General features: G+C 35.8%; 2 protein-coding genes and 1 long non-coding RNA gene across 3 annotated transcripts; 1 reads left to right on the forward strand and 2 right to left on the reverse strand.

The window, feature by feature from the left end:
- Positions 1-5130: 5130 nt before the first annotated feature.
- On the forward strand, positions 5131-6761 carry LOC148842541 (lachrymatory-factor synthase-like). Its single transcript, XM_088959704.1, has one exon. It carries the CDS (start codon positions 6040-6042, stop codon positions 6562-6564), a length of 525 nt encoding a protein of 174 aa, XP_088815830.1. The 5' UTR covers positions 5131-6039; the 3' UTR covers positions 6565-6761.
- A 6560-nt stretch (positions 6762-13321) lies between these two features.
- LOC148842542 (uncharacterized) lies at positions 13322-15240 on the reverse strand. Its single transcript, XR_016103020.1, has 2 exons — positions 15113-15240; positions 13322-13764 (listed from the first exon to the last, which is right to left on the reverse strand). It is a non-coding gene; the product is annotated as an uncharacterized LOC148842542 (long non-coding RNA).
- A 2762-nt stretch (positions 15241-18002) lies between these two features.
- On the reverse strand, positions 18003-22534 carry LOC148842543 (alpha/beta-Hydrolases superfamily protein). The gene is made up of 7 exons (XM_088956970.1): positions 21944-22534; positions 20513-20551; positions 20261-20331; positions 19540-19604; positions 19211-19300; positions 19033-19125; positions 18003-18685 (listed from the first exon to the last, which is right to left on the reverse strand). The coding sequence occupies exons 1-7, from the start codon at positions 22348-22350 to the stop codon at positions 18248-18250; spliced, it is 1203 nt and encodes a 400-aa protein (XP_088813096.1). The 5' UTR covers positions 22351-22534; the 3' UTR covers positions 18003-18247.
- Positions 22535-26667: the final 4133 nt, after the last annotated feature.

Consider the following 26667-nt stretch of genomic DNA (forward strand, 5'->3'; position numbering starts at 1 on the left):
CGTCTGAATTGGCAATTTCTGTATCAATGGGATTAGTAGAGAACTCGCTTGCCCAATTTTGAGATCCATTCACATTTTAAACTAGGTGGAGTGCTGATGTAGTGGTATCAGCAACATCAGTCCGTGGAATATGCTTGCAAGAAGGAGTGAGGTAACTTGTCACTGGTTCAGTCTAGATGTGAAACTGATTCACATCAATCTCCATGTTTTCCGTCGTAGAGGACGGGGTTGACAGGTCAGAAGGTGAATTAGTAAAAGGAAGTGTTTCCGCAACACGAGGATGTGCTATCACTGTACGAATTGTTTTATTGGGTCACTAGTATGTACCAGAGAAATGTCATGGAGTCGAGTTGAGTACTGTGCTATTCGACTTTAGATTTGACTTAAAACATCAAAGGTAAGTTGTTGGAAATTCCTGAGCTGCATTTGAAATTGGTGTGAAACGTTATCGGTGTAAAAGTGTGATGTAATTCTGAAAAGTGCGATGTGAAAAGTGTAATGTTTTACATCAATTTTTATCGTTGTAGTTACATCGATAAAGTTTATGTAAAACTTTATATTTTATGAGGTTTTACATCGATTCGTGACATAAAAATCTAAATCAGAGTGGAGTTTTAGATCGATTTCCATTTATCCAAACAACGATAGAAACCAAACTGACATAAATCTTTTACGTTGTAACCTAAGTATGAAATCAACTTGACTTGATTATAAATTAATTAATATTAAAAATTATAAAAATTATTATAAATTTATTTAGTTATATTATAAATAAATATATATTAAAAATTATTATGTTATTATATATTAAATTAGGCTCATGAACTACTTAAACTAGGGCTGTTCATAAGAATGCCCAACCTGACCATACCGACCAACCCGAACCGACCCAACTCGAGTCGGTTGGGTTTTCATCCGTACCGGTCGGTTTTGGGTTGGGCACATACATAAACCGAAATCTCGGGTCGGTTTCAATTTTCTTGCGTGAAAACCGAAACCAACCCAACCCGAACTGAACTAGTATTCTACTAGTTTGGTAGTTCCTACTTCCTAGTTTGAGTAATTTCCTAATTCCTACTAGTCTTCTACTTTTGGACTTCTACTAGAACTAGAACTCTAGAAGGCCCATTAGGCAATTACAATTAGAATTCAATTAGGTGTCCTTTTTTAGTTTTTTACCTAGATTAGAATTTAGAAGGTTTCTAAATTTTTATTTTATTGATTTACCTACCTAGATTTACCTAGTTTTTCACTCTAAAAGGCCCATTATTGACACTTGTTTTTACATGAAGAATTTATTGATTTTATTCTTTATCTGAATTAAATTTAGATTTATCTTGCACTCTTGAATATCAAATTATCAACTAATTCAGATTTTATTTGGCTTTGTACATGAGCAAAACCGAAACCGGCCCAAACCGACCCAATCCGACTCAAACCGACCAGATCGGTTTGGCCTGTCAGTGGGTCAGTTTCGATTCCCACCTTAGCTAACCCAACCAGGCCAGGCCGGTTGGGAAAATCCCAAGAAACCGACCCAACCCGACCTGTGAACACCCCTAACTTAAACCGAGTATTACAAACCTCAAACTTGATTCAATTTGAATTCGATTATTTATGAATAAAGTTCAAATACCTGATTATATATATAATCATATGTGTTCTATATTTGAAATTTTGAATCAGATGCACAAGTTTCACTTTCAACAAATAAAAAATAGGGCAAATATTTATAAGGGCTTTGTTAAGAAAGAGACCGAATTAAAACATAATATTTATTTTACCAAAATGTCATCAAATTTATAATTCTACTAAACACAATTTTATCATCTAAAGTTCTTATTTTGTCTTATTTGTAAACCTTCAAGAAGTATGAATGAAATTCCCTTCATGAGTTTAACCCTCAAATATGCATAAAGAAAATATCAAAAGTTAAATGAACATAAAAAAAAACCCAAAATAAAAGGGGTAAATTTCTTGAATTACCCTTATGGTTTAGCTAATTGACTAAGTATACTCCTACTATTTGATTATTGTCTAATTTTACTCCTACTATTTCTGGTGATTGACTAATACCTCCTGATGTAACCGTTTTCGGCCACGTACCAATGTTTTGTGATGTAAAATTTTTTGGCAAAGTACCTCGTTATTCGACCCGGTGGTGGCGTGCCTTAGTGACGAGCTACTTGGTGGCGAACTCCCTGGGGGAGAACTGCTTGGTGACTAACTGCTTGGTGGTGAACTGCTTGGGGGCGAACTGCCTGGTGGCGAACTCCCTGGGGGGAACTGCCTGGGGGCGAACTACCTTGGTGGCGAACTGCCTGGGGGCGAACTGCCTTGGTGGCGAACTGCCTTGGTGGCGAACTGCCTGGGGGCGAACTGCCTTGGTGGCGAACTGCCTTGGTGGCGAACTGCCTGGGGGCGAACTGCCTTGGTGGCGAACTGCCTAGGGGGCGAACTGCCTGGTGGCGAACTCCCTGGTGGCGAACTGCCTTGGTGGCGAACTGCTTAGGGGCGAACTGCCTGGTGGCGAACTCCCTGGTGGAGAACTGTCTGGGGGCGAACTGCTTGGCGAACTCCCTACTAGGCGGCCGATGCCTTAGAGAATGTTGGAGCTCCCTGGTGCGGCGCAATCCGACTGCCCTCAGCATGAGGTGGTCTTCTTTCCTTTGTAGGCTGCGGGAGATGAGGGACCTGCGAGAACTTCACCTTTTCCTCCTCTTTGTAGGTGGCGGGAGCTGAGAGACCTGCGAGAACTCCATTTTTTCCTCCTCTTTGTAGGTGGCGGGAGCTAAGGGTCCTCCGAGAACTCCATCTTTTCCTCCTCCTTGTAGGTGGCAGGAGCTGAGGGACCTGCGAGAACTTCATCTTTTCCTCCTCTTTGTAGGTGGCAGGAGCTGAGAGACCTATGAGAACTCCATCTTTTCCTCCTCTTTGTAGATGGCGGGAGCTAAGGGACCTCCGAGAACTCCATCTTTTCCTCCTCCTTGTAGGTGGCGGGAGCTGAGGGACCTCCGAGAACTCCATCTCTTCCTCCTCCTTGTAGGTGGGGGGAGCTGAGGGACTTCTGAGAACTGCATCTTTTCCTCCTCTTCGTAGGCAACGGGAGCTGAAGGACCTGCAAGAACTGAATCAGAGGTCCCGGGGGTATTTTCCCGGTGGGGGCTCTCCGATGCTTAAGTTAGCACTCTTATTGTAGAGAGCTTTGAAGATAATACGAGAGAGCTAGAGAGCAGGGTTACTTCCCTTTCTTTTTCATCCCCTTCCCCTTTGGGGGGTGAGGTCTTTATATACCGGAGTCCTCGCAGGTTAGGTGGGTGAAAAGCCTCCAAACGGTAAGACTCGTCGCATCCTGTCAGAACCGGAGTACGGTGGTGAAATCCTCGAGGTCGTCAGGCTGGCGCTTGTGTCAGGAAGCCAGGTCGGCGCCTGGGCCGGGTTGTCAGAGGGGTGCCTGCGTTAGTCGGTGGATCAGTGTCTAGGCTAGGTCGTCAGGTCGGCGCCTGTGTCAGTCGGTGGGTCAGTGTCTAGATCAAGTCGTCAAGCTGGCGCCTGTGTCAGTCGGCGGGTCAATGTCTAGATCAGGTCGTCAAGCTGGCGCCTTGGCTGGATCATGCGCTAGGCTGGTCCAGGTCGGCCAGGTCGTGCTGGCTGTGCGCAGTTCGCGCAGGCCACGCGCTAGGACGTGCGCAGGTCGCGTAGGCGCGCGTCAGGCCGCGCGCAGGTCACGCCAGGCCGGCCAGACTGGTGCCCGGGTGGGTCACCAACTTCGTAAGTTTGTTGGCTGGGTGTTTTCCTAGTTGTCACGAGGTGCCACGTGTCACAATTTTACTGGAGGGCCAAATCTGCCCTCATCACCTCCCTTACCGTTAAATGTTCCGTCATAAACTGTTCATATGTGCCATCACATGAATGTTATAACTTTCGAAAGTACCTAATTTACCCTTTTATGTTCAAAAATGCCCTTTTTTCGTTTGGGAGAGATGGTTTTGCCTTAAAGTGCTCTTATATGGTTGAGCCAGTCACTAGTATCAACTTGAAAGGGATAGGGAGCGGGCTCAAAGTTGGTAATCTCTAAGACCGACATCACTCAAAGATAGAGAAGAATTGACAAGGCCTAAAAGACAGAGAACAAACATATAATAAGAAACTAAAGACTTAAAAAAAATAACATATTTAAAGTATCAAAAACGTTAAGTGTATTAGAAAGACAAATTTAAGAGACATATCGGGATACGCCTTAGATACTCCAATAAATCATAAATATACATCAATTGCATTAAATATAGGGCCTAAATGAGCTATATGTACATACAAATCATATCTTTTAGTGATTTTTATGAAAAAATATGTCATAATCAACATACAAAATTTAATGAAACATTTTCTATAATTTTTTTAAAAATTATTTATTTCTTATTCAAATAATTATTTTATTTTTTATTACAAAAATTAAAAATAAAATGTAACAAAAAAATAATTTTATGGATGTGGTAAATCATCCATAGATTTAAAACATGGTAAATATTATGGTTAGATCACAGAAAAAATAGAAAAAAAAAACAAATATTACAAAAATAAATATTTTATAATTAATTTCAATAGATCTATGAATTAAAAATTGGAAAAAATATTTTAAAATTACAATAAGTTTAAGAAAATTATTTAAAATTACAATCTAAAAATGTATAGGGATGATTTAGTGAGTTTGAGAGAGAAAGAAAGTTGTTAGAGTGAGTTAAAAGCCTTTTTTTCTCAAAAAAAATTAATTCATCTTTTGCCTACAAAAAATCGTACTATATCAGCCGATACACCTCGATATGCCCTGATACAGGTCCGATACGTCCCTAATGGAGCCACGATATAGGCTCGACACAATAAAAAAAACCCGATACAAATGATTTTGTAGCATTTCCTATGCTAGCCTACATACCGATCAGTTGATATGGGCCAATACATTGTAAAATTTTGAACCTTGAGTTGTTTAGAGAAACAATGTAATGGCGGACCTTAACTACACATCACTACAAACAAAAATTTTTTCCACTCCAATGTCTAATGAAAAGGATGGGAGTATTGTGAAGAGACTCCCCAGAAATGTAGAACTAAGCTTTATTGTTGGACTTCTCTTATTCTTCTTCTCTCTCCCTCTATTTCATTTTCATAACTCCCATAAGAGCACAACTCTCCACTTCCTTCGCTCTCTCCAACGAGCGTTCTCACCTGGGTGAACGATTGGGCACTCGGTCCAATTATGAGAGTAAGTTCGGGAACAATGGTGGATGGAAGAAAGTAAGCTTGGTCCAACATCTGTTGCAGATGTTATTCTTGATATTAGGCATAGATGGGTAAATAGGGTAGGGGAGAGGAAGATGGAAGAGAGTTGTGAAGACAACGGGATTTAATGATTTGAGATCGTAGGCGGTTCCGAAACCCTGTAAATCGACCGGCGTGTGGAATTGAAGCTCTGGATGGATTCGAAACCCTAGTTTTTAGATGGATTCGAAAACTAGGGTTTTGGCTTCTTCTGGCATCTTAGATCATTAAATCCTTATAGAACAATTCTATTCTTGCCTGTTTTGGGAATCTTCAAAGTCAAAAACCCCTAAATCTTAGCAAACCGAACCAACAACTTGAGCTCTCTTCACAATAGTGAATTGAATGTCAATGTCAACACAAACCCACAAACCCACCCTGTTAACCATACATCTATTTCCCCTCCCATATTATCATTTTTACCCGCCATCGCTGTTGCAACTTCAGCGATGGCGGGTAGAGATGATAGGAATAGTAGGAATAGCATTAGACAATAATTAAATAGTAGAGATATATTTGATCAATTAAGTAAATGATAAAGGTATTTTAAGAAATTTAACTTAATAAAACAAAAATAAAAGGACATATAAGTCATTACACAAAAATACATAATAAATAAGAAAAGAACCTTTGGCTGTCTAGCTCTGGGCCTCTAGCATCTGTCCTTCTATATATGTACGAATTACAAGCAACACTCATCAGATTCTCTCTCAGTATATCCCAATGGCAGATCAAGCTCAAGCACAGTTGAAGTGGGAAGGCAAGGCCTCTGCAAATCTAACCGGCCCGACTGCAGACCTAGTTTGGCCTCTTCTGGAGGACTTCTTCAGCATACATAAATGGCTTCCGGCCTGCGACATCTGTGAACGTGTGGAAGGCGTATCCGGGCAACCTGGTTGCATCCGGTATACCGCTGGCAACTCGATCTCGTCCGATACTGCCACTGGCGAGGGAACGGTCAGTTGGGCTAAGGAGAAACTGGTAGCCATCGACTCGAAGGAGAGGTGGTTTAGCTACGAGGTCACCGAGAACAACATTGGATTCAACTCATATGTGGCCACGATCAAGGTATTTCCACTGAAAGACGACGTCGAGGATGAGGGTGAGCATGGGTGTGAGATCGAATGGTCGTTTGTCACTGATCCGATCGAAGGTTGGGCTCTGGAGTCTCTGTTTTCTTATATTCACTCCTCTTTGCAAGTCATGGCAAAGAGGATGGAAGAAGCTCTGCAACCTAAAGATAAGTAAGTCTTTTCTTTATTTATACTAAATGAAGGTAGGCTAGCAGCTTTCCCTTTTCTCTTTTGCTACAGCAATTAAGAAATATTCCTGCTTTTTCCTGTTGGCCTGATTGTTGCAAATTGCAATGGCGGTTGTGAGTGGCGAGTGTCCATTAAAGCTGTGTTTGATGTGGTTTCAGAGAATTAATTCTGATCATTTGAGTACGTATTATGAAAATTAATATATATATATATATATATATATATAACCATGTCTGTTTCAAAATCTATTCTTCAAAAGGTGATTCTCTGGATAGAACTTTAACCAAGCACAGCCTTAGTTCGTTGATTTGTGAGAAAACGGGAGTCAAATTGAAATCTTACTTTTCGTTTATACTTGTTGATTGATTTTAATTTTAGTTTTGATCGCGAAGAATAAAGATGTGATTGGCATGCGAATAATATCCAAATTTTAAATAATACAAGGATATGAAAGAAAAAAAAATGAGATATTTTCTTGTTTTATAATCGAGAATCGAAAGATTCCTACAGAAAAAGTCAAGAAGAAAAAGTCGAGAGACTGATTAAGAAAAATCCAAGAAGAAGAACCTGATCTATGTCGAGCATTTAGTAATAAGTACTGAAGTAAAGCCAAAACCAAAATCAACCAACAAAACAAACGCATTTGTATACACAAAAGACAAGATTTTAACTTCTAACAGCAAGTAAGACGTGGGTACCTGCGTCTACAGATGAACTCTGCAAGATTTATCATAACCTTACACTAATAAATAATAAAACCCTAATTTTCTTTCCAGTTGATCAGCGGGAAGAAAAGAACCCTGCTCTACCCAAAAACAGGCAGGAACCTTGTAATAAATAAAATAGCTCTACATAAATAACAGATGTTCAAATTTCACCTACCTCGGTTTTGTCTCCCTTGAAATTGCCACATTCTGTTTTTTCAAATGAAAAATTAAGTTGATTTTGTTTTAAAAAGCAATACATGTTTTTGGAATCAACAAAATAATGGTTTTAAACGAACAAATTTTATAATATAGAATTATATGATTTATGGAATATGATATTAAATAGGATTCGACTATGATACTAAAAAAACATTATATCAGAAAAATTTACAAGTTCATCCAAAAGGTTACCAATATCTCTTGTAAACAAATTTTGCTTATTATTTAACTTTTGTTGGTACTAGTCTCTGCTGGACTTTGTTTTAATCTCGAGAATTTCTAACTCTATGTTAATGTGAATGGTTTTATTTTTAAAAATAATAATTTTTTGTTGATGTGATAATTTTTTAACTACTTGCATAGGACTCTTAGGAGAGAATACGAAGTTGTCTATTATAAATCTTTTCATCTAGTTAAAACGAACAGTAATGTTTATTTAAAGAGATAAATCTATTTATACTTTAAATATTTTTGTCACATGTATGATGGCACAGATCAACCTGTTCTACCTAAGACAATTGAACCACTAACCTATGACGTAGAGGAGAAAGCAATTCCATTTCCGTATAAATTTTTAAAACATTGGTCCACATGCCACAGTTGCGGGATTTCTTATTAATTAACATATCTAATTCTCAAACATCCAATCCCATCTAGGATTTTTTTTATAGATATCATTCTTTGCCTAAATATCTAGTTAGTTAATCTCCGTATGCATTTATGGAATCCAACTACAGGGCATTTCAAAACTTTTACAGCATATTACATTGAAATTTGAACCAATTATGTTAAATGTGTTTTAGGGTCTATTTACTTTTCATTGGTTTATTGGTTTATAATTCACAAAATATATTTATCATTAAAGGCTTTTAACTATGTTAAAAATGTCAATGTAATGTGTTACTTTATTATTGATTTGCTTATATTTATGTTGGCATTGATAGAATGGACAAGCACAATAGATTTTGCCATGTTTGTGTCAAAAGACTAGTCTAGATACTATTTAATTGTGGGTTTTATGGTAGGCCATTACGAGTGGAAACGGATAGAGCTTTTCATAAATTATTCGAACTCGATTCATGAAAAGCTTAATTCAACTTGTTCTAAATTAACCTTTGAGTCGAGTTCGATCCTAATGAAACTCGGTTTGTGAGCCTAATCGAGGTTATATACATGTATACATAATAAAATAATTTTTATTATATGTAAAATAAGAAGTAATTTTTATGTGTATTTTTTTTTTAATGAAAACTTGATTCACATTTGAGCTCAAGCCAAACTGAATTCAAACATATAAACTTTTGAGACAAGCTGAATTCAAGATCATGTCTCTAACTCAAATTGACCTCAAGTTTTTTAGAATTTTAGTGAGTCAAGTTCAAACAACCAAATATTCGACTTGACTTGAGAGGCCATGAACTTCAAAGTCCAAACTATTGTTGTCTCCATTAATGGGCTAAGCCACCAACCTAATGAACTGAGAGAATCTTGGCGCTGATCTATTCCTATTTTGAAAAAATATCGTATCACTGCTTTTATAAGTAATCTAGCAGTACCACAGGGGGAAGCCATTAATCTAGCGGTACGGTGTCAACTTATCAAGTAAATCACTATTCTCACTTTGTTTCCGGTGCAAAGAAAATTTTGTATCAGTGTAAATGCAGTGAGTGCAGTAAAATTTTGTATCGGTGTAAATGCAGTAAAATGTAAATATTACATGTAAATTCTAGTTTACTTTTGCTTCATGATTTTGTCTTTCAAATTTGAGAGAAGTAAAATGATGTGGTCCAGGCTTATGATTTGGTCCTCACTTTATATGAGAGTAAATTTATTTGTATACAAAATTTACATTACCAAATAAATGCAAATTAGACAAATACAATTTTTTTGCATTAGCTAGCTTAGGTGTAAATCGTAGAATAAAGAGATGTGAAATTTGTTCATGTGCAAAATTTATGTATAGTTCTGATTTCCACCATAAACAAACAAGGTCTAGCAACACAAACTCTAATTTAAATACTCTTCTGGAATCCTCATCATCAACTTAAATACTTTGCCATATCCTTCAGTTTAAATTTGCTCCACTGACAGACAGTGCAAATTAATTAGAAAGCGAAATACTTAAGGGGACTCCAAATTCTTTACCAAGCTCCCTTTAATGATCACGGATATGTTATTAATAGGGATTTGGGATCTTCTCCTCAAACAGTGCGCCTCACAGCCACATCACAACTTATATTGGGAATATCTCTCCGTAAATAATAAATACAAGTATGGGGGATATTCTGGATGTATGGCCTGAACATGCTGTGAGGAATAGATCTGGACTTACAAACACAATGCTATCAAGTCCAACATGATTTATAGGCACACATCTCAGATATGTTTAGCATGCATATGTTGACATTGATGGATGTAAGACAGTCATGTTTGAGATGTGCGGCCAATAGTGTTAGGCGGGTGGCAAATCTACACTCCCTTTTAATAGATGCATCGTTTTTTTTCACCTCTGTATATGTTTTTCTCCCTTTTAATAGAAAATACAGTTGTTAATAAATTTTATAAAGGCTCCATTTGTTTGCGATGCAAACGCTAAAGCATTTGCGAGCATTTATTTGATACGTAAAAAAATAATAATTATTAGAGTAAAAATATAATTTTTGACACTTTTGCACTCTGAGAAGAGAGTATTACTGTACCTCTTTTTTGGATACAATTTTGTATTATTTTGATAATTAATTTTTTGGCCAAAGTTAAGGCATTAGAGCATAAGATAGTTGGAGCATTTAATGGTGAACCCACACCTTTGCACTGATTTCAAATAAACAAGATGAATGCAAAAATGATTTAAAATGTGAACTGTATTTGCATTCATGAATCAAAAAATAGCTAAATATATAAAGTACATATTTATGTTTACATTGCAACCAAAGGCAGCCAAAGTGTTTACATTTAGTGCCGTATCTGAAATCTGTTTTTTCAGATCATGTCTGACGTTCAGTTACATATTCTCTAGAAAACATTTTTTCAAACCACGATGGTCTAAGCTGAAAATGTACCTTTTTGTGTTTTCTCATTCTTTACCATTGCTAGCAACACTATGTTGATGTGGCATTGAGAAACATCAATGCAGAATCAACGGTTTCAAAAAAATTAAAAATAAAAAACATTTATGCAAAAGCGGTATACCAATGCAGCACTGTTTTTTTTTTTTTTTCAAAAAACACCTCTAAAGAAACAGTATTGATTCTAAGCATGCCTTAAGAAGTTCCATAAAGCAAATGGCAACGGGTTCTTCCGTTATCAATTTGTTCAGTGACCGGCTTAGTTTTGAGTTCACACCATGACGATCCTTGTTCCCCTTGCTTAGTCAAAAGTCAAAAGAATGTTTATCTACCACAAGATGGAGTTAGATCGATTCAAATTGGAAACCAGTTGGTTTATCAAACGGTGTGATCTTGATAGCTTACCTATTATTTTCACCATTCATTGCCCTAAAAATTTGATTGGGCCTTGATTATTCAGCAAGAAGTCATGGTGAGAGCTCTGTTTGGCTAATCAGCGATTAAACACTCTACTCAGCAGGGTTTAAACCATTTACGCCGTCTAGAAACAATTTTTGACGTCGGTATTGAGTAGTTATCCGTCCTCACTCGCTCGACCCTAAACAAACCAGTACACGTGGTACATGTCCACCCACCCTTTGAAAGATTCAACTGTTTGAAGTTTGAACTCGTCCCCCATTGAGTTGAGATATTCTGCCAAGTAAATACATTCCAACACTCTACCAATTTGATCTAAAACTGCACATCTCACCATAAGATACCCACTATAAAAGTGGAATCCGCCATGTATGAAATGTGTGATGTAAAATTATGTTGATATAGGGTTGGAACATCTTTTGTTGACAGCTGAAATATAGGTCATGTGGCCCAACATTTTATTGAAATGAGTGTAAATAGGGCAGTTGCTAGTAAATTAAAAAAGGGTAAATTACAAAGACCCCTGTACTTTGTTTTGTGACAAAGACCTCTGCACTAAGACCATGAGACAAAGACCCCTCTTGACCATTAAGCCAGATAACGGAATGCGTTAAATTGCTAAAATACCCCACTAAACTTTTTCCCCTCCCTCACTATCCTCTCTCATTCCTTCTCTCTCCCAACTCTTCAAAATTAAAGGATGGATGAAACCCATTTCTCATTTTCCCTTTCTTCTCTTCTTCGTCTTCAATCTCATTTCTATAGCTGTCATCAACAATGCCACGATCATGGGAAACTACAATGCTTGATAGCCCAACAACAGATGTCTATCCATATCACCAAGAAGATCACCCAACTTCAAGCTCTTAGAAAGGTTAGCCTGCACAACAACGTTATCACAGAGGCGAGAGGGGATCTAAAGTTAATTGCCTGAGATATGGAAGCATTTGGCATCTGGATAAAGCTGAACCCATTCAAACTTAGCCATTACTTCATCCAGTCTTTCACCAACATTGGCTTCGACCCTTTCCCAGTGCACCTGTTGGATCATCATGTATGTGTAAAGGATTCTCGAATAAAATAAAAAATGTCAATACAATCGAGAATCCATTAGATTTTCTGATGCCCCGAAACCCATAAATCTAAAGTGAGTACATCAACAGCTGAAAAGGCAAAGCTTATCCTCTATCACCAGATAGATGCTTATAGTCTCCAAAGTCATCAACTGTGGTTTTGAACGATGAACTTTATCGTTGCTGGTGCTCATATTGGTATACCACTTGACAAATTCTATGTTGAACCCAATGGACCAAAGGTCGGGGAAGGGCAAGAAAAGAGATCGGGGGAGAGAGGGGAGAGAGAAAAATGTGAAGGAACGAAAGGTAGTATCGAAAGGTTGGGAAAGATGAATAGTGTTTTTTTCATCTATTTATTACAAGGATAATATGGGGATTAAAAAATATTATAACGACCTTTTTGGACGGAAGGCTAACGTAAGGAAGTCATAGTACAAAGGGGTATTTGTCACAAACCTCATAGCACAAGGGGTCTTGTAATTTATCCATTAAAAAACCTTTTTGGTCCTTTTAATTGTAGCGTACAATTGATTTTGACAATGGATGATAATGTCTAAACAATGGTGCACCTACCAACTGTGTGGTGGGTCGGTTGGCACCTAATCTGAGTAGAGTACCAAGTAGTCCCAGGCGAGATGCATTTTCATCACCTTTGAGAATATAGTTATTAATGTTAGAAAAAGTATTATACTTAGGAAAATTGGAATATGACATGGGAGGCAAGGCAAGTGATTTAATACCATGAAAAAAGCATAAGGTCCACTTTGTACTCGGGTTGGAATTTATCAAAATATGAATGGCCCAGCTTAAAGGCAGAAGCATTATAAAACTCGGGCCAACCTGAGTTGTACTTCTAGCTAGAGGTGTAAAATGAGTCGTGGGTCATCATGGGTCATTCCACCCTTATAAGGGATGATTTGGGGGTCGGCCCGTGTCATGTGGGCCCATGCTAAGACGGACTGGGCCTTGGGTGCGGGTCGAATTGGGCCAAACTGATTTTTTTTTAAGTAAAACTAAAATATTTAACTTCCCTTTGGGAACTATTTGAAAAAATAAGAAATTTAACAAAGAAATGAAAAAAAATACTTAACCAAAATAAGAAGTCAAAGAGACAAAGACTAAAAGTGAACAATAAACGGGAAGAAAAATAGGAATTTTGTTTCATTTGAATTTGAATGATATAAAGCATACGATGGTTGGATGAATGGAATATGAAAATTGGAAAATCAAATAAATTAACAAAATATTAAAACACAATATAGTTACAAATTGAAAATAAAAAATCATGTTATTAAAAATATCAAATAAATTAAATAAAATTTACAATAATTTAAAAAAAATGCTTTACAACTATTTAGTATACAAAAAATATTGACTTCATCATTTGCTCCTATTGTTCTTGACTTTAATCATCTACTTCAGGTGAAACATCAAATGGTGTCATGCTCTCCTTTGTCTTGTAATCTATCTTCATCATCCAACCAATCTTTAAAAAATATGCACATCTCTACACTTTCATCATTAAAATAAATTTTCTTATCATCTAATGCACTAAAACAAGGCTCTGGTGGAATTGTACACACCAGAGGGGTTAGTATATCACGCGCCATTGCGGTGAGCACTAGATAATTTTTTGCATGTTCACTCTACCAGGCTAAAATATCAAAATTATTTGTTCCCTCCGAGGTGAAGGAAGAATCACCTAAAATAGAAAATTTTGCTTGTAAATAAAAATTAAATTAAGTAAATGAACTTGTTATTGAGATAGTAGATTTCCGCCTCTTATTAAATAAAATTTAAATTCACTAAATGAAATTGTTGTAGAATTTTTATTATTTTGTGTTACTTCAGATTCATATAAACTATACATTTTAAATAATAAACTATTAGTTTCTTCTTTTTCATTTCCAATTTCAATATTCATATTTTCATTATATATTTCAAGTAAACTATCTAAACCATCTTTTCTAATCCTAAGATCTAATATTGTAGCTAAGCAATAAAGAGGAGAAATGTTCTCCCAAATTTTTTTAAAACTATTTTCCATTATTTCAACAATACTTTTAAATTATGGATTCTTTCTATATTTTGCAAAACAATTATTGATCATGTTTAATTGATAAGCTAAATTACAACTAATTAGATAATATCAATAGGCATTTTCAAAGCATCCCGAATACATAAATTTAAGATGTAATTTGCACATCTGATATGAAATAATTTACCATTTAAACATGGTTTTAATTGACATTTAAAATATTTATTGTTGAGACATTATTACTAGCATTATCAAAACTAATAGAAAATAATTTATTATCAATTCTATAAGTATGCAAAGTATTTAAAACACTTGCAGCAATAGTTGGCCAGTAATGTGGTTGTTCAAGCCTAGTAAAACTTAAAATTCTTTTATTTAAAAAACAATTTTTATCAATAAAATGATTGATAACACAAATATAACTTATGTTAAATTTAGAAGTCTAAATATAAAAAGTAATTGCAACTTTAGAATTAAGATTTGATAAGATATAAATTAAATTTTGTTTATATGAATAAAAAATTTTTAAAGCATCTCATTTAATAGTATTCTTAGATTTTTTTTAATTGTGGATTTACAGAATGATTTAACCATTTTTCAAGTTTAGTATCTTCAGCTAGTAAAAATGGTTGTTTAACAAGTATAATGTATTTTTTAGTCCTTACCTCATTTTTTCTTAAGAAAATTTAAAAGTACCAAAACCCCTTGTCCAATTTGTGTTTTAGTCCGTACCTCATAGGTGAGAAAATGCTCTGCCCAAATGGCCAGTACCACCCTTGCTACAATAGCTAAAGTCTTTCCTACATTTTTGGCAAACAACTTTTTTTCCCTCCCCCGAACCTCCTCTACTTGAAATAATTTCCATCAATATCAATAGCATCCATATTGGTGCTAACACTACCATGCTGTGATTGAATATCGTTGACACTGAACATGTTGAGGAATTGGTTTTGGGAGGAACCGACCATTTTTTAATTCTAAAAAAAATAAAAATTAATTTAATTGCACTTACCCGGATTGCCGATTCGAAATCCCAACTTGATTCCAACATTGAAGCCTTTCAACTCCAAGAGTCCAAGTCTCCCAAATTGCTAATTTGAAATACTTGAGTTGTTGAACAAGTCTTCTTCTTGTTGAAACTTCAATAAAATTGAGAATTGGAGAATTAGAAAATGTACAAGAAATCAAGAAATTGAGACTTGAGAAAATATGAGAACTAGAGAAGAGATTAAGAGAATTCTTGAATTGGTGTGATGATAATGATGGAGGATAGGACTATTTATAGGAATTGAAAATAATTCAATTGCCTAAAATATCTTAAAAACTAGTCATTTTTAATTGTTAGAAGGGGTATTTTGATCATTGTAAAGTTACTCATCACTTTACCCAAAATACCCCCCAAACTAGCTGTTATATAATTGTTGGGGGACATTTGTGTCATTCATTCTCCTCTCGAAAATCAAAATACATAAATACCCCCTTATATAGATGTTGGGATATTTTTGTGAAAAAAAAAAAAAAAACCCAAAAGCTGAAACTAGCCATTGGGGGAGGGGAGGTCCCCAACGACTTGTTCATCAGGCGGGCAAAGCGTGCCCATGACGGGCCATGCCACAGGCAGACCATGATGGACCTGTGGACTTGGAAACCTAAACCCAACACAGTTCGAACCATCATGTCAGGCCGGGTACGGCTCGATTTACACCTCTACCCCTATCTCACACCTTGTTTTTGTCAAAAATTTTGAATGTTAAATGAGGTGACGTTAACATCCACAATGAAAAAGTGATTGTACTAAGAGTCAATGTTTTCTCGTCTTAGAGTCAATAACCCCTTAAATTAGGGAGAATCCCATATTTATGTTCTGTCCTATTGTAACTTCGAAAGTACATAAACATAAATCCATTATCTAATTAAAAGGGAAAAGTACTCGGCAGCTCAATATTGTAGTGCGCATTATTAATATTTGCATAAATGCATTGAAAGTGCAAATAGGCTTAGTGTAAAATATTAACATAAATGTTAATATTACTATTAATATAAATTTCAATATACTTGCTTCTGATTTGACTGTCTTATTTGTTTGTGAAAAATAAAAAGTAAATAAAAACCAATAGATACACCCACCATGTATGCAAGAGAATGGAGGTAAGAGGATAATTTGTTTAGAACCCAGGAAGTTAGTTAAATGCAGTCCCAACCTTATATGAGAGAGAATTGAGGGTAGTGGGAATTGGTGCAAATGCAAAATTTGCATGCAAATGAGTACAATTTAAAAATCAGACATATGCATGGTTTTGAAAACTGGACCGGACTGGACAATCAGATCAATTAACCCAAGAAATGGTCATGAGTCTATCCAGTTTCGGACCCCAAACTGTCCCACCTGGGTTTGGACTAGACAGTCAGACCATTTGAGCCAAAACAGTTCTGTTTTCAGTCTAATTTTGAAAACTGTGAACATATCCATGTTTTGATCCTCTACCACCTATTTGAATCTGGGATTACGTTATTTCAATTCTCATTTCAGTAAAGTAAAATCTGAAGCAAAAGTGAATTAAAATTTGCACTCATGCATGTATACCAGTGCAAATAAAATCTGCAATACAAACAAATGGAGCCTTTGTGGTTGTGGGCCTCCCAAGTGAACTCCAACTGGTTATCAAAAATATGGTTTAGGTAATGCCACAAAACACTTTTTTTTATCAAAAATCTGGTTTGAGAACATTCAATTCCCTAAACTAAGGATTAAGGTATTGATATGATACTCTTGATATGGGGTGTATCATATCCGTATCCATGACTATAGATACAAGATATGCTACAACTAGATACGTATCTTATGAGTCGTGTGTATCAGTACGATATGCCTTCATATCGGGCCATATCACACCATACTAGTGGATACGATCCAATACCGGTATGGAGGTGCATCTGTGTCTAATTTGACAAAATTGTACATTGAATACTTTTGAATTGTTTTTCATCTTTAATACAAATTAAAAAATAATAATATGGAAACTAAAATAAATAATTTAAGATTTAATTTTCCCAAAAAATTTAATAAAAACTAAAAATTATAAAAATAATATATTTCATCTACCTTAGATGTTTGTATATTTTATTTTGCACAAAATTATATGTTAAAAATGAAAACATGGTTATTATTTGAAAAAAAAATAGTTACTATATAAAAATACTAAATAAATAAATTTTTCCAACAAAATTAATGGAAAACAGAAAAAATATAATTATAAAAACTGAAAAAGAATTAAGATTTAATTTTCCCAAAAATTTTAATAAAAGCTTAAAATTAAATATGATTTATTTTATCTACCTTAAATGATTTATTTGTTTTATTTTACAATTATGTATAAAACAAAAACATTATATGTTAAAACCGAAAACATATTTATTATTTAAAAAATAATTGTTATTTAAATAAAATAATAAATTAATAAATATTTCCAAAATTAATAAAATTTAAAAATAATTATTGTAAAATTGAAAGAGTGATAATTATTATATAATGTTTGAATGTTCTAGAGTCCCAGAATTGTTTATTGTAATATTTTTCATTTAATCTATTGAAGTATGCATTTCTCATGTATTTATATCTTATTCATAGATAATTCAATTTTTAGTTTAATATGATTAATAGATTCATGTGATTTATATGCATTTCACTAACATATCCAAACATTTTTATATCTTGCGTTCATATCCATGCATTTCCAAAGCATTTTTTTATCCATATCCGAATTATCCGATAAGATACCCAATACCAATACTTTAATTTTCAGGGAATTAGAGCAATTAATCATTTTATCTGTTTTCTAAAAGAGATAAGTGCACCACATAACCACACTAATACCATTCAGCCACTGCGATTAAACAAGATATTATATTAAATATTATTTTTATTTTAATTCCCAAGAATCACTGGTATCATATTAAACAATAAGCAAAAAGGTGAATTTCATTTAACTAAGCAAAAAGCTAGCATAAATAATATTTATTAATATATACAAGCTTCAATTCCTATATCGTGGTTTAAATGCTATGGGTCAGATGAATTTGACTTCATTTTTCAGTGCAAATCATCCTCCCAAGCAAATGGGTAAATAGAAATTTCATTTTGTGATATTCACCAGTACTTGACCTTTCCCAGATTTGGTCGTGCTTGTAACTTCTTCTCCATCCAATTGATGATATCTCCCATTATCTCTTCACGCTCCGGCTCAAATAGAAGGTCATGTAAGAAGCCATCATAGAGCTTAATGTCTTTGAACTTTGACGCTGCATTGTCATACAAGTCCTGTGAGGCAAGAGGATCAGTCACCTTATCAGCTGTTCCATGGAGGACCAGGAATGGAACTGTGACAGATTTTATATTCTGCATCAAGTAAGAGGAGATGCGAAGGATTTCATGGCCTGTTCGAACCCTAATGGGTCCAGTGTAGACCAGTGGGTCTGTGTACTTGGCTACCATAGCAGAAGGATCCCGTGAAACTGGAATACCTCTCTTGTTGGCACCTTTGAATTGAAACTTGGGAGCCACAAAAGAAAATATAGGAGCTATAGCCTGCACAAGGACATGACAAAGAACCCTCAGAAACTTGTATGGAATATAATGAGAGGAGGAGGTTCATGTTATTGAGTTCACTTCATTTGGAACAAGCAACCAGCCACTCAGATGAATGGGAAATCAAATTAAATGCCAGTAACTCCAATCAACATTGCAATTGTTTGTTCCCATCCACCGCCCACCAAAAGAATATTGATTGAAGGTCGGAAAAGGCAGTCCTACTTTGATGGGGTGATTAATGATGTAATGAAAAGTTAACAGAACGATCAAACTTTTCACCGCCACCATATCTAATAGAATAATACCCGTGTACTATGTTATCTGTGTGATGGAAAGAGAATTACCCCAACAATTGGATGTGCTGGTTTGACACGCAAAGCTGGAGAAGTCAGTACAATTCCCTCTAGCATGTTTTCAACGTGAGGATATGAAGCTGCCTATAAAATGTGATGTGCACCAATTAGTAGTCCTGGATCCCTCTCAAAATAGATCACTTTCAGTATGTCAGGCTTTTGAATTTACCTTCAAAACAATAGCTCCGCCAGTTGAATGACCAAAAAGAAAACATGGTACTCCAGGATTCTCCGCTCTAATTTTCTCCAAGAAAGCACCCTATGAAAGAAGGCATACAGTTTCAGCAAGCAAAACACTGAAAAATAAAAACCTAACACATTTTAAGAGAAATATCAGTGTATCTAAGGGATCATCTCCATAGTTTGTGGAAAGCTACAGTTAGATGCCAGATCCAGATAGAATTCCAAAACAATGATGACCTTAAGAAAACACCATGCACCTATTTGAGCAATTAAGCTGGCTCTGCAAAATGAAGCAAGGAGCGATGAAAAACTTACAGTGTCATCAACAACATGATCAAGTGAAGGTACATATCCATGCAATCCATCGCTTCCACCATGTCCTATAGAAAGGTACAAAGGAAAATAATCATTCCACAAATGCAATATTGTGAGATCTCAAATGATCAGTAAGCAATAAGACAACCAAGAAGGACTATCAGTCCCAATCAAGAATGTTAAAAAATTATCCTCTTTGCAATGATTAATACCAATTGTAAATATAATACTATTCATAATAAATCTTAATCAACCCCCAGAAGTGGCCAAAAGAGTAGAGAAGGAAAGACCAAGTTCTCAATTCAATGAACTTGCTATAAAGGTTTATGGATATTTTATAATACTTAACTACACCTTCACCAATATTTCATTGATAACTTACATGGGCAATATTATCATTATAAGCCTAAATCCAAAGCCCATCCAACCATATGAATGTTGTTTTTGTCATTCTATCCTGGTATTCTTATCCAATGCCATATCATTAAATAGTTTTGCAACATTAATGAGATGAAACAAAAATAACAAAATTAATTGGTTTTCTATTTTGACTTTAGACAAGTGTTTTGTCTTCTATTATCATCTTCCTTTTCAACTTTTATTATTTTTCTTGGCTGAGCATGTTATGAAATAGCTTGCTTACTCTTAACAAGTGAACAATGTCAGATCTCATGAGTACCAATAGAAGTATAGAACTGGTGAAACAATCATGAGTACCAACCTATCCAATCCATTGCATAGACTCCAAATTTTCTTGAAGTAAGTTGCCTTGCAAAATGAGCATATCTTCCACTGTTGACATCCACCAAAGAGAAACCAAAATTTTGTTTGCAAGATGTAAATAAAAATAGGTTGAACTCCACACAATAAAGAAAAATCAAATTTATGTATTGACAGAATACCCACTAGAAAAGTGTAACAAGATAAATCAAAAGTGTTACACACAATTAGGTAATACAGCTAATGTACTCACCCATGCTCATTAAGCCCATGTATAATGATCACGATGCCCCTGAAGAATCAGAGAAACACAACTGAGAACAGAACAGGGACATAATAACAAAATAAAAATCAAAGGCCCATTAGTTAAAATTAACCACACTAGCAGAGTACAAGATGAAAACACCTCAACATTGTAGAGATGTACCAAATGAAAACAACAAAGCATTGTGGAACCAATGGATGAGAATATTCGTTCCTAGTTAAAACCCCATCAAATAGAATGAACACGAGAGATGTGTGAAGATGGAAGACAAATGGGAGAAAAAAAATAATCCATTATAAAGGAATTGCTGTCACATTCGGTAATGAAAATTAGATAGTTGTGATTCAGAAAGGGGGAAAAACAGAAACAATCAAGAAAATAGTAAATATCGGAAAGGAATGAGTGTATGAAGATAGGGATAGTAGGTGAAGTAATCAGTTGGTTGATTTCATTTACCACAACAGTATCAAATGTTTAAATAGAACTGAAAATTTTTCTCTTGAACCTAGGAGAACCACCTTCAAATCCAACTGCATATAATGTCCACAAGAAAACTAGCACTAATAAGACACACTCATTATCGATTAGGAAATAATCGGATCCGTCCACATGGAAATGTAGACATAACGCCATGTAATAGAGAGTACACATCATCATCATGGATATTAACATGGCTAACGGGATGATTGGCAATCAGAGGATACGTGAATGAATTACATGAGTCAATTGTGAAAAACTAATATAATTGCAAACTTGTGAGGTAAGTCCTCCCAACAGGAAACAGTAGTGCAAATTAAGACATCAATGTGTTCCGAGATGCTAATTTCAACAATTTAGGAGCATTTAAGGTCAAAACAGCACCTAAAAGAGAAAAATTGCAGAGAAATTACAGCTCGTTTTACTTTGAAGTAATACAGAGTCGAGATATGATTACATCCATAAGACAAGAGAATCGATTCCAAGTTGGTAATCAGAATTATAGTCAAACAAGATAAGAAAGAATAAAGCCATTGAAAGCTCACGCTATGGGGAATCAAAGGGTAAATCTTTTCAGCAACCAGAATGAGAAAAGTTGAACAAATCAACCAAAACGACGTAAGAGACACCCCTACCCACACACACATGCACACCACCAGCATAAAAAAGTTAAACCCTTCCAATAATGTAGAGAGAGAACCTTCGCAGGAAAGAAAAAAAAAACGAGGGATTCTTTAACTGCAGCAATCAGCCATCTAAACTAAAGAATTAATTATACCCATAAAAATTAATTACCAAACAACATTGAAAAATACAAGAACTGATTTGATCCATCAAAATCCAATTAAAAATGGGAAGAAACAAGAAAAAAAAAAAGAAGAAGAAGAAGAAGAAGAAGAAATGAACGATTAGTCGATTAGATAACGGAAATCAAGACCTTACTTCATTTCCCCAGAGACAGGAAACCATGACCGAAAGAATAAATCGTTGCTTCTGGTTCCATGGAACACCGACGTACTCCATTGGCAAACATTTTCCTCTTCCGTTCCGGAAAACATAACCAATTTCTCAGCCAACGCTCTCCGCCTTAAAGCGTCCTCTTCATCTCTCCTAAAAACCGATATTCGCCTCGACGATTTGGAAGAAGACGAAGAAGAGGAGGAGGATGACGACGAAGAGACGCGATTTCGACGCAAGAGCAGAAGAAACCACAGAAAAATGGACTGAATGAAGATGAAAACACGCCTGAGGGACCTCCATGAAAGCACAGTTCTTCGAAGATCCCTGAAAACTGGTATAATTCGCCCGCTCGCACCGGAGGTTAGCTCTTCCACCTGAACCCCTTCCATGGCGACACGAGCGAAAGAACTCTGAAACCGCGCATTTCGCGGGGTTTTTATAGAACGAGAAGAGAGGAAAAGGTTGAAATTTATGTATGTGAATTGTGATTGTGAACGTCTTAGAAACCATGGAGTTTGGAAACTAACCACGGTTGAGTTTTAGACTTTTCAGGAGGCCGCGACGGGAGATTCCAAAAACAGAAATTAACAACTTTGGACCAAAAACAGAAAATGCAAACTGTTCAACTCTCTATCCATCAATACAAACCCTTCGATTAGGATCTTCCGATCTACTGCAGCTTGCTTGTTGAGAAGGGAGAAAAGGAATGAAGACGTGTTTGATAGATGAGCATGGGAAGTTGGGATTTATTTAGGGGGTGTTTGGTTCACTATTAATAGATAAAAGAAACTTTTAAAGGTCATTTGATTACGGTTAAAGTTGTTCAGCTGAAGGATTTGTTCCATTGCTTTTTAGCGCATATAAAATATTTAAGAATATATAAATCTAATCCAATAAAAGAATTCAAGAGTTCCGACATCCGAATTTGAACCAATATCCAACGGACATCTGAACAAATAGATTTAAATTTAGTCTGATTCATTTATATATATTTGGATGTCCTTATTCTATTAAAATATTAATAAATTTAATATGTATTTACAAAATTAAATATAAAACACAAAAAAAAAAAACAATTATCTAACCCTATCGAACCCACTAATATCAAAACATGAACGTGGGTTTCTTTCCATTTCGTATAATTCACCGACCGATTTACCCGCTCCCATTTATCGAAAAACAAACACCCCATAATAATAGTTATTATTTTCCCCTATCAATTAACTGTTACAGTTGAGCTTTGGTTTGTTGGTAACCCAATATTTAATCTGGGCCACTACTATTTTCATCTGGCAACTTTCTCCTCTCCTATTATCGGTACTTGTATCATAGGAAGGAGCCAGATGTGTGGATGAAGTCGGCAAGGACCTACAGTCCTACACACCCACAAGAGCAAAATCGCTCAAGAGCCAAAGGGACCCTTAATTAAGTTTTGATTTTATATTTGTCAATGCCATGTTAGCTTAACTTGCTCTGCAGCTGCACGGCCATACAAGGAGAAAGAAAAATCAAATATGGACCCAAGCAGTGCCACGTTAAAGAGATGGGGGGTTCATGATTTGATGCTAAAACCACTATTATGACAAAAGTTGAAAATTTAAATTCACCCATCAATTAAATTGAAACAAAGTTTGTCGCTTTCTGTGTCATATATCAAGGTTGACGTTGATCTTTAAATTGGACGGATCCAGAAATGACTCTATCATGTCTCAGCCGATAAGATTGAATGACACTTCACAAGCTTTTAAATTCTACCTGCAACCATATGTGAAGGGAAGAATTATGGAATTTTATCTGTCAAAAAATGTTAGTGGCTGTGGGTATTAGAGAATAAAACCTATTCAAGGAAATTACTTAACATTACTTTGGATTAGATGGAAAAAAGCTTAAGATGGCCACGTCAAATTAAACAGTTAATAGATTTTTCAAGAAGAAACCCGAGCCTATGGTGGAGGAGGAATTATATGAAATAGCATTGGAATTGTCTTAAGGTGCCTTCTCAAACTACTACAGGGTGAATAGCTCTTTTCAAGCTGAATTCTTAGCAGTCCTTGATGGTATACAATTTTGTGTGGATAAGTTTCTTTTCAATATAAAGTGGAATGTGATGAAAGGTGATATTATTGATCCTTGGTTTGTCTATAACACACACAACAAAATAAAAGAAAACTCAGCTGGTTTCAATATTGAGTTTCTTTAGGGAAGGTAATCAAATTGTTGATTGCCTTGCTAGGAGTGAATAAAGTTTTTATGACTATCTATAATTATCTTTTCGACTTAACAGATCATGTGAAAATTTTGATTGTCCAAGACAATCAAGGTCTATCTTTTCCAAGAGTTCGTTTTTGTAATGAAACTTAAATTCCCTTTTATTATTTATTTTATTCCTCTCGTAGGGGGATTGAGGTTGTGAGGGAGTGTTTGTATCTAGTTGGATTAGGGGCAAGGCGGGCTATGTCCTTCCCTATTCTTGTTTACCTTCCTTTTAATAATGGTTAATAAAATTTATTTTTTTTTTAAAAAAGACCTTATTTAACAACTTAAGTTTTTACGTTGAATGGTTCTTGAGATGGTATCAGAGCTGGTTTGATCAAATGGTCTAGTGTTCAATTATTGTCACTCCCAATACAATTAATTAAATTTCAGTAAAAGGTATATATGGATGACCTCGCTTAATAACTTAAGCTTTTAGGTTGAACGGTTCTTTGCAAGTAAGAGTGTAGGGTTCTTTTGGGTGACATACTTCGATCTCAATGGAATGGAGATCAATTTAAAGCTCACATATGAGATGGGTTCCCCCCACCCCCCACCACACACCAAGAATTGATAGGGTGATCGGGCTTATTTCTAATAGCAAATCACCAACTACTCTCATACTTGCTTTGATTTTATTTTTAAGAAATTGTAAGGCCAAGGCGAAATAAGTGTATACTCAAAAAAGAATTGGTCATGCTTGTCATAAAGAGAGAAAGAAATGGCCATATATTTGGTTTGACTAGTCATTAATATGGGGTGTTGTAGCTGTGGGCAGGGAATATGGATATGAACATCTCACCGATCGATCTGCTGAATTTATATTATTACTGACCTGAAATATTATTATTGGTTATACAGTTAAACAGTCATTGTGTACAGCTAACCCGAATTAATCTGAAGCCTTTCCATCAACCGTTATTTATAGTAATGCATTAATAATCAATTGTGCGATTGTGTAATAATAATAATTAACTTGATGGCAGAGCATCAACTATGATGCAAAAAAATGCAATAGTACCTAAAAATTGATAACCAATATTCAATATATTAGTAGGGTATTGAAACATGTTATATTTGCAGGAGATTCCAATTCTTTTCTTTTCTTTCTTTATTTTTTTTTACGCCAAAGAGATCCTCTAACAAAAATGTTGGATATTAAAGCAGTTCAAGGTCGGTTTGGATCTAAGTGGATAACCTTCTATAGCGGCAAATAAAAACGTGACGAATGGAGAGAGTGGAGAGTTGGAGTTGTAGGGAGTGTAGGACCCGAAAATTTCAACAAAAGAATAAATTTAAAGAAATGATTTAGTATCAACAAAGCTGTTGGCCTGTTTTTCCACGCGTTCTTGTCTATCAATTCATCAATGTCTTGATACTCTTTTGACTTTTTCAATACTGTTGGCGTCCGTCTTTCTCTTTCTCTTTTCCTCTCACTTTTTCGTTGAAGGATGGGTGAGGTGAACCAAATCTAACCATCTCTTTTCTTCTTTATTTTAATCCAAAGTTCAAACCTATGCCGTGTTTAGACGTATAAAACGGACCGTGTCTGTTCGTACTGCGTGTCGTGCCGTGGACTGGATCTGGACCGTGCTGGCATATGAGCCGCAGGCAGCACGGTATGTACAATTATGCTGTGTCGTGTCAGTCCATAGACCTGGAATTTCAGACCCAATACGGCCCAGACTATTGTACCGAATCTGACATGGCTCATATGCCGTCATGCCATGTCATATTGGCTCGACCCAAATTTAGGCCGAGTTAACCCGATTTACACCTCTATGTGTTGTACAGTGAGCTAACCAACAATCTATAGACTTTAAGAAACCACATAGATATCTATTAATGCTCACGCGTCTGTTGCATTTCTAACTACTAGCATCGTTGTTGGTTCACTACATTTATTTATTTCAAATTGGGTAAACCCCACAATGTGACGATATATGTAGAAGTTAGTGTGGATAATTGTGTTGACTGAGACATGGAAAAAATTTTATATAATTATTTATGGGGCTCGATCTGCTCAGGACCTTATACGAGAGTGGATAATGGCGCGAGCCCTGTAAGAGAGATAATGTCAGAGAGCTGGGTTGTGTGCCCAAGCGACGAGGCTTCGATGATCAACTTAGTATCAAGTTAAACGAGCTGAATAGGGATGGCAACGGGGTGGGTATGAGGCAGGGCACGCATTTTTCGTTCCTGCTCCGTAGCTAAAATCCCCGCACCCATCCCCGCCCCGTTGAGGACGAGGAATCCCTGACATGTACCCGCCCCACAATCCCTGACATGCACCCTAAATTGCACTTCTCTCAGTCTTCTCTGTTTGTCCGTCGACTCCATCCTTCCTCGGCCTTTGATGAGATTACTAAATGGTCAAATAGATGAATAGATTCAACACAAACAGAGACTTCCATTCTCTCCCCTAAGAGAAGAGAAAGACCACAAAAGACAAA

This window comes from Nelumbo lutea, chromosome 8 (genome assembly GCF_056320005.1).
Source record: "Nelumbo lutea isolate HS-2025 chromosome 8, American lotus-T2T, whole genome shotgun sequence".
Lineage (NCBI taxonomy): Eukaryota > Viridiplantae > Streptophyta > Magnoliopsida > Proteales > Nelumbonaceae > Nelumbo > Nelumbo lutea.

Coding starts and splice junctions, on each gene's coding strand:
- LOC148842541 (XM_088959704.1), top strand. CDS start 6,040: ATGGCAGATCAAGCTCAAGCACAGTTGAAGTGGGAAGGCAAGGCCTCT.
- LOC148842543 (XM_088956970.1), bottom strand. CDS start 22,350: ATGGAAGGGGTTCAGGTGGAAGAGCTAACCTCCGGTGCGAGCGGGCGA. Junction 19,605..20,260: donor CTATGCAATGGATTGGATAG/GTTGGTACTCAT, acceptor ACCTTTCTATAG/GACATGGTGGAAGCGATGGA. Junction 19,126..19,210: donor GCGGAGCTATTGTTTTGAAG/GTAAATTCAAAA, acceptor CACATTTTATAG/GCAGCTTCATATCCTCACGT.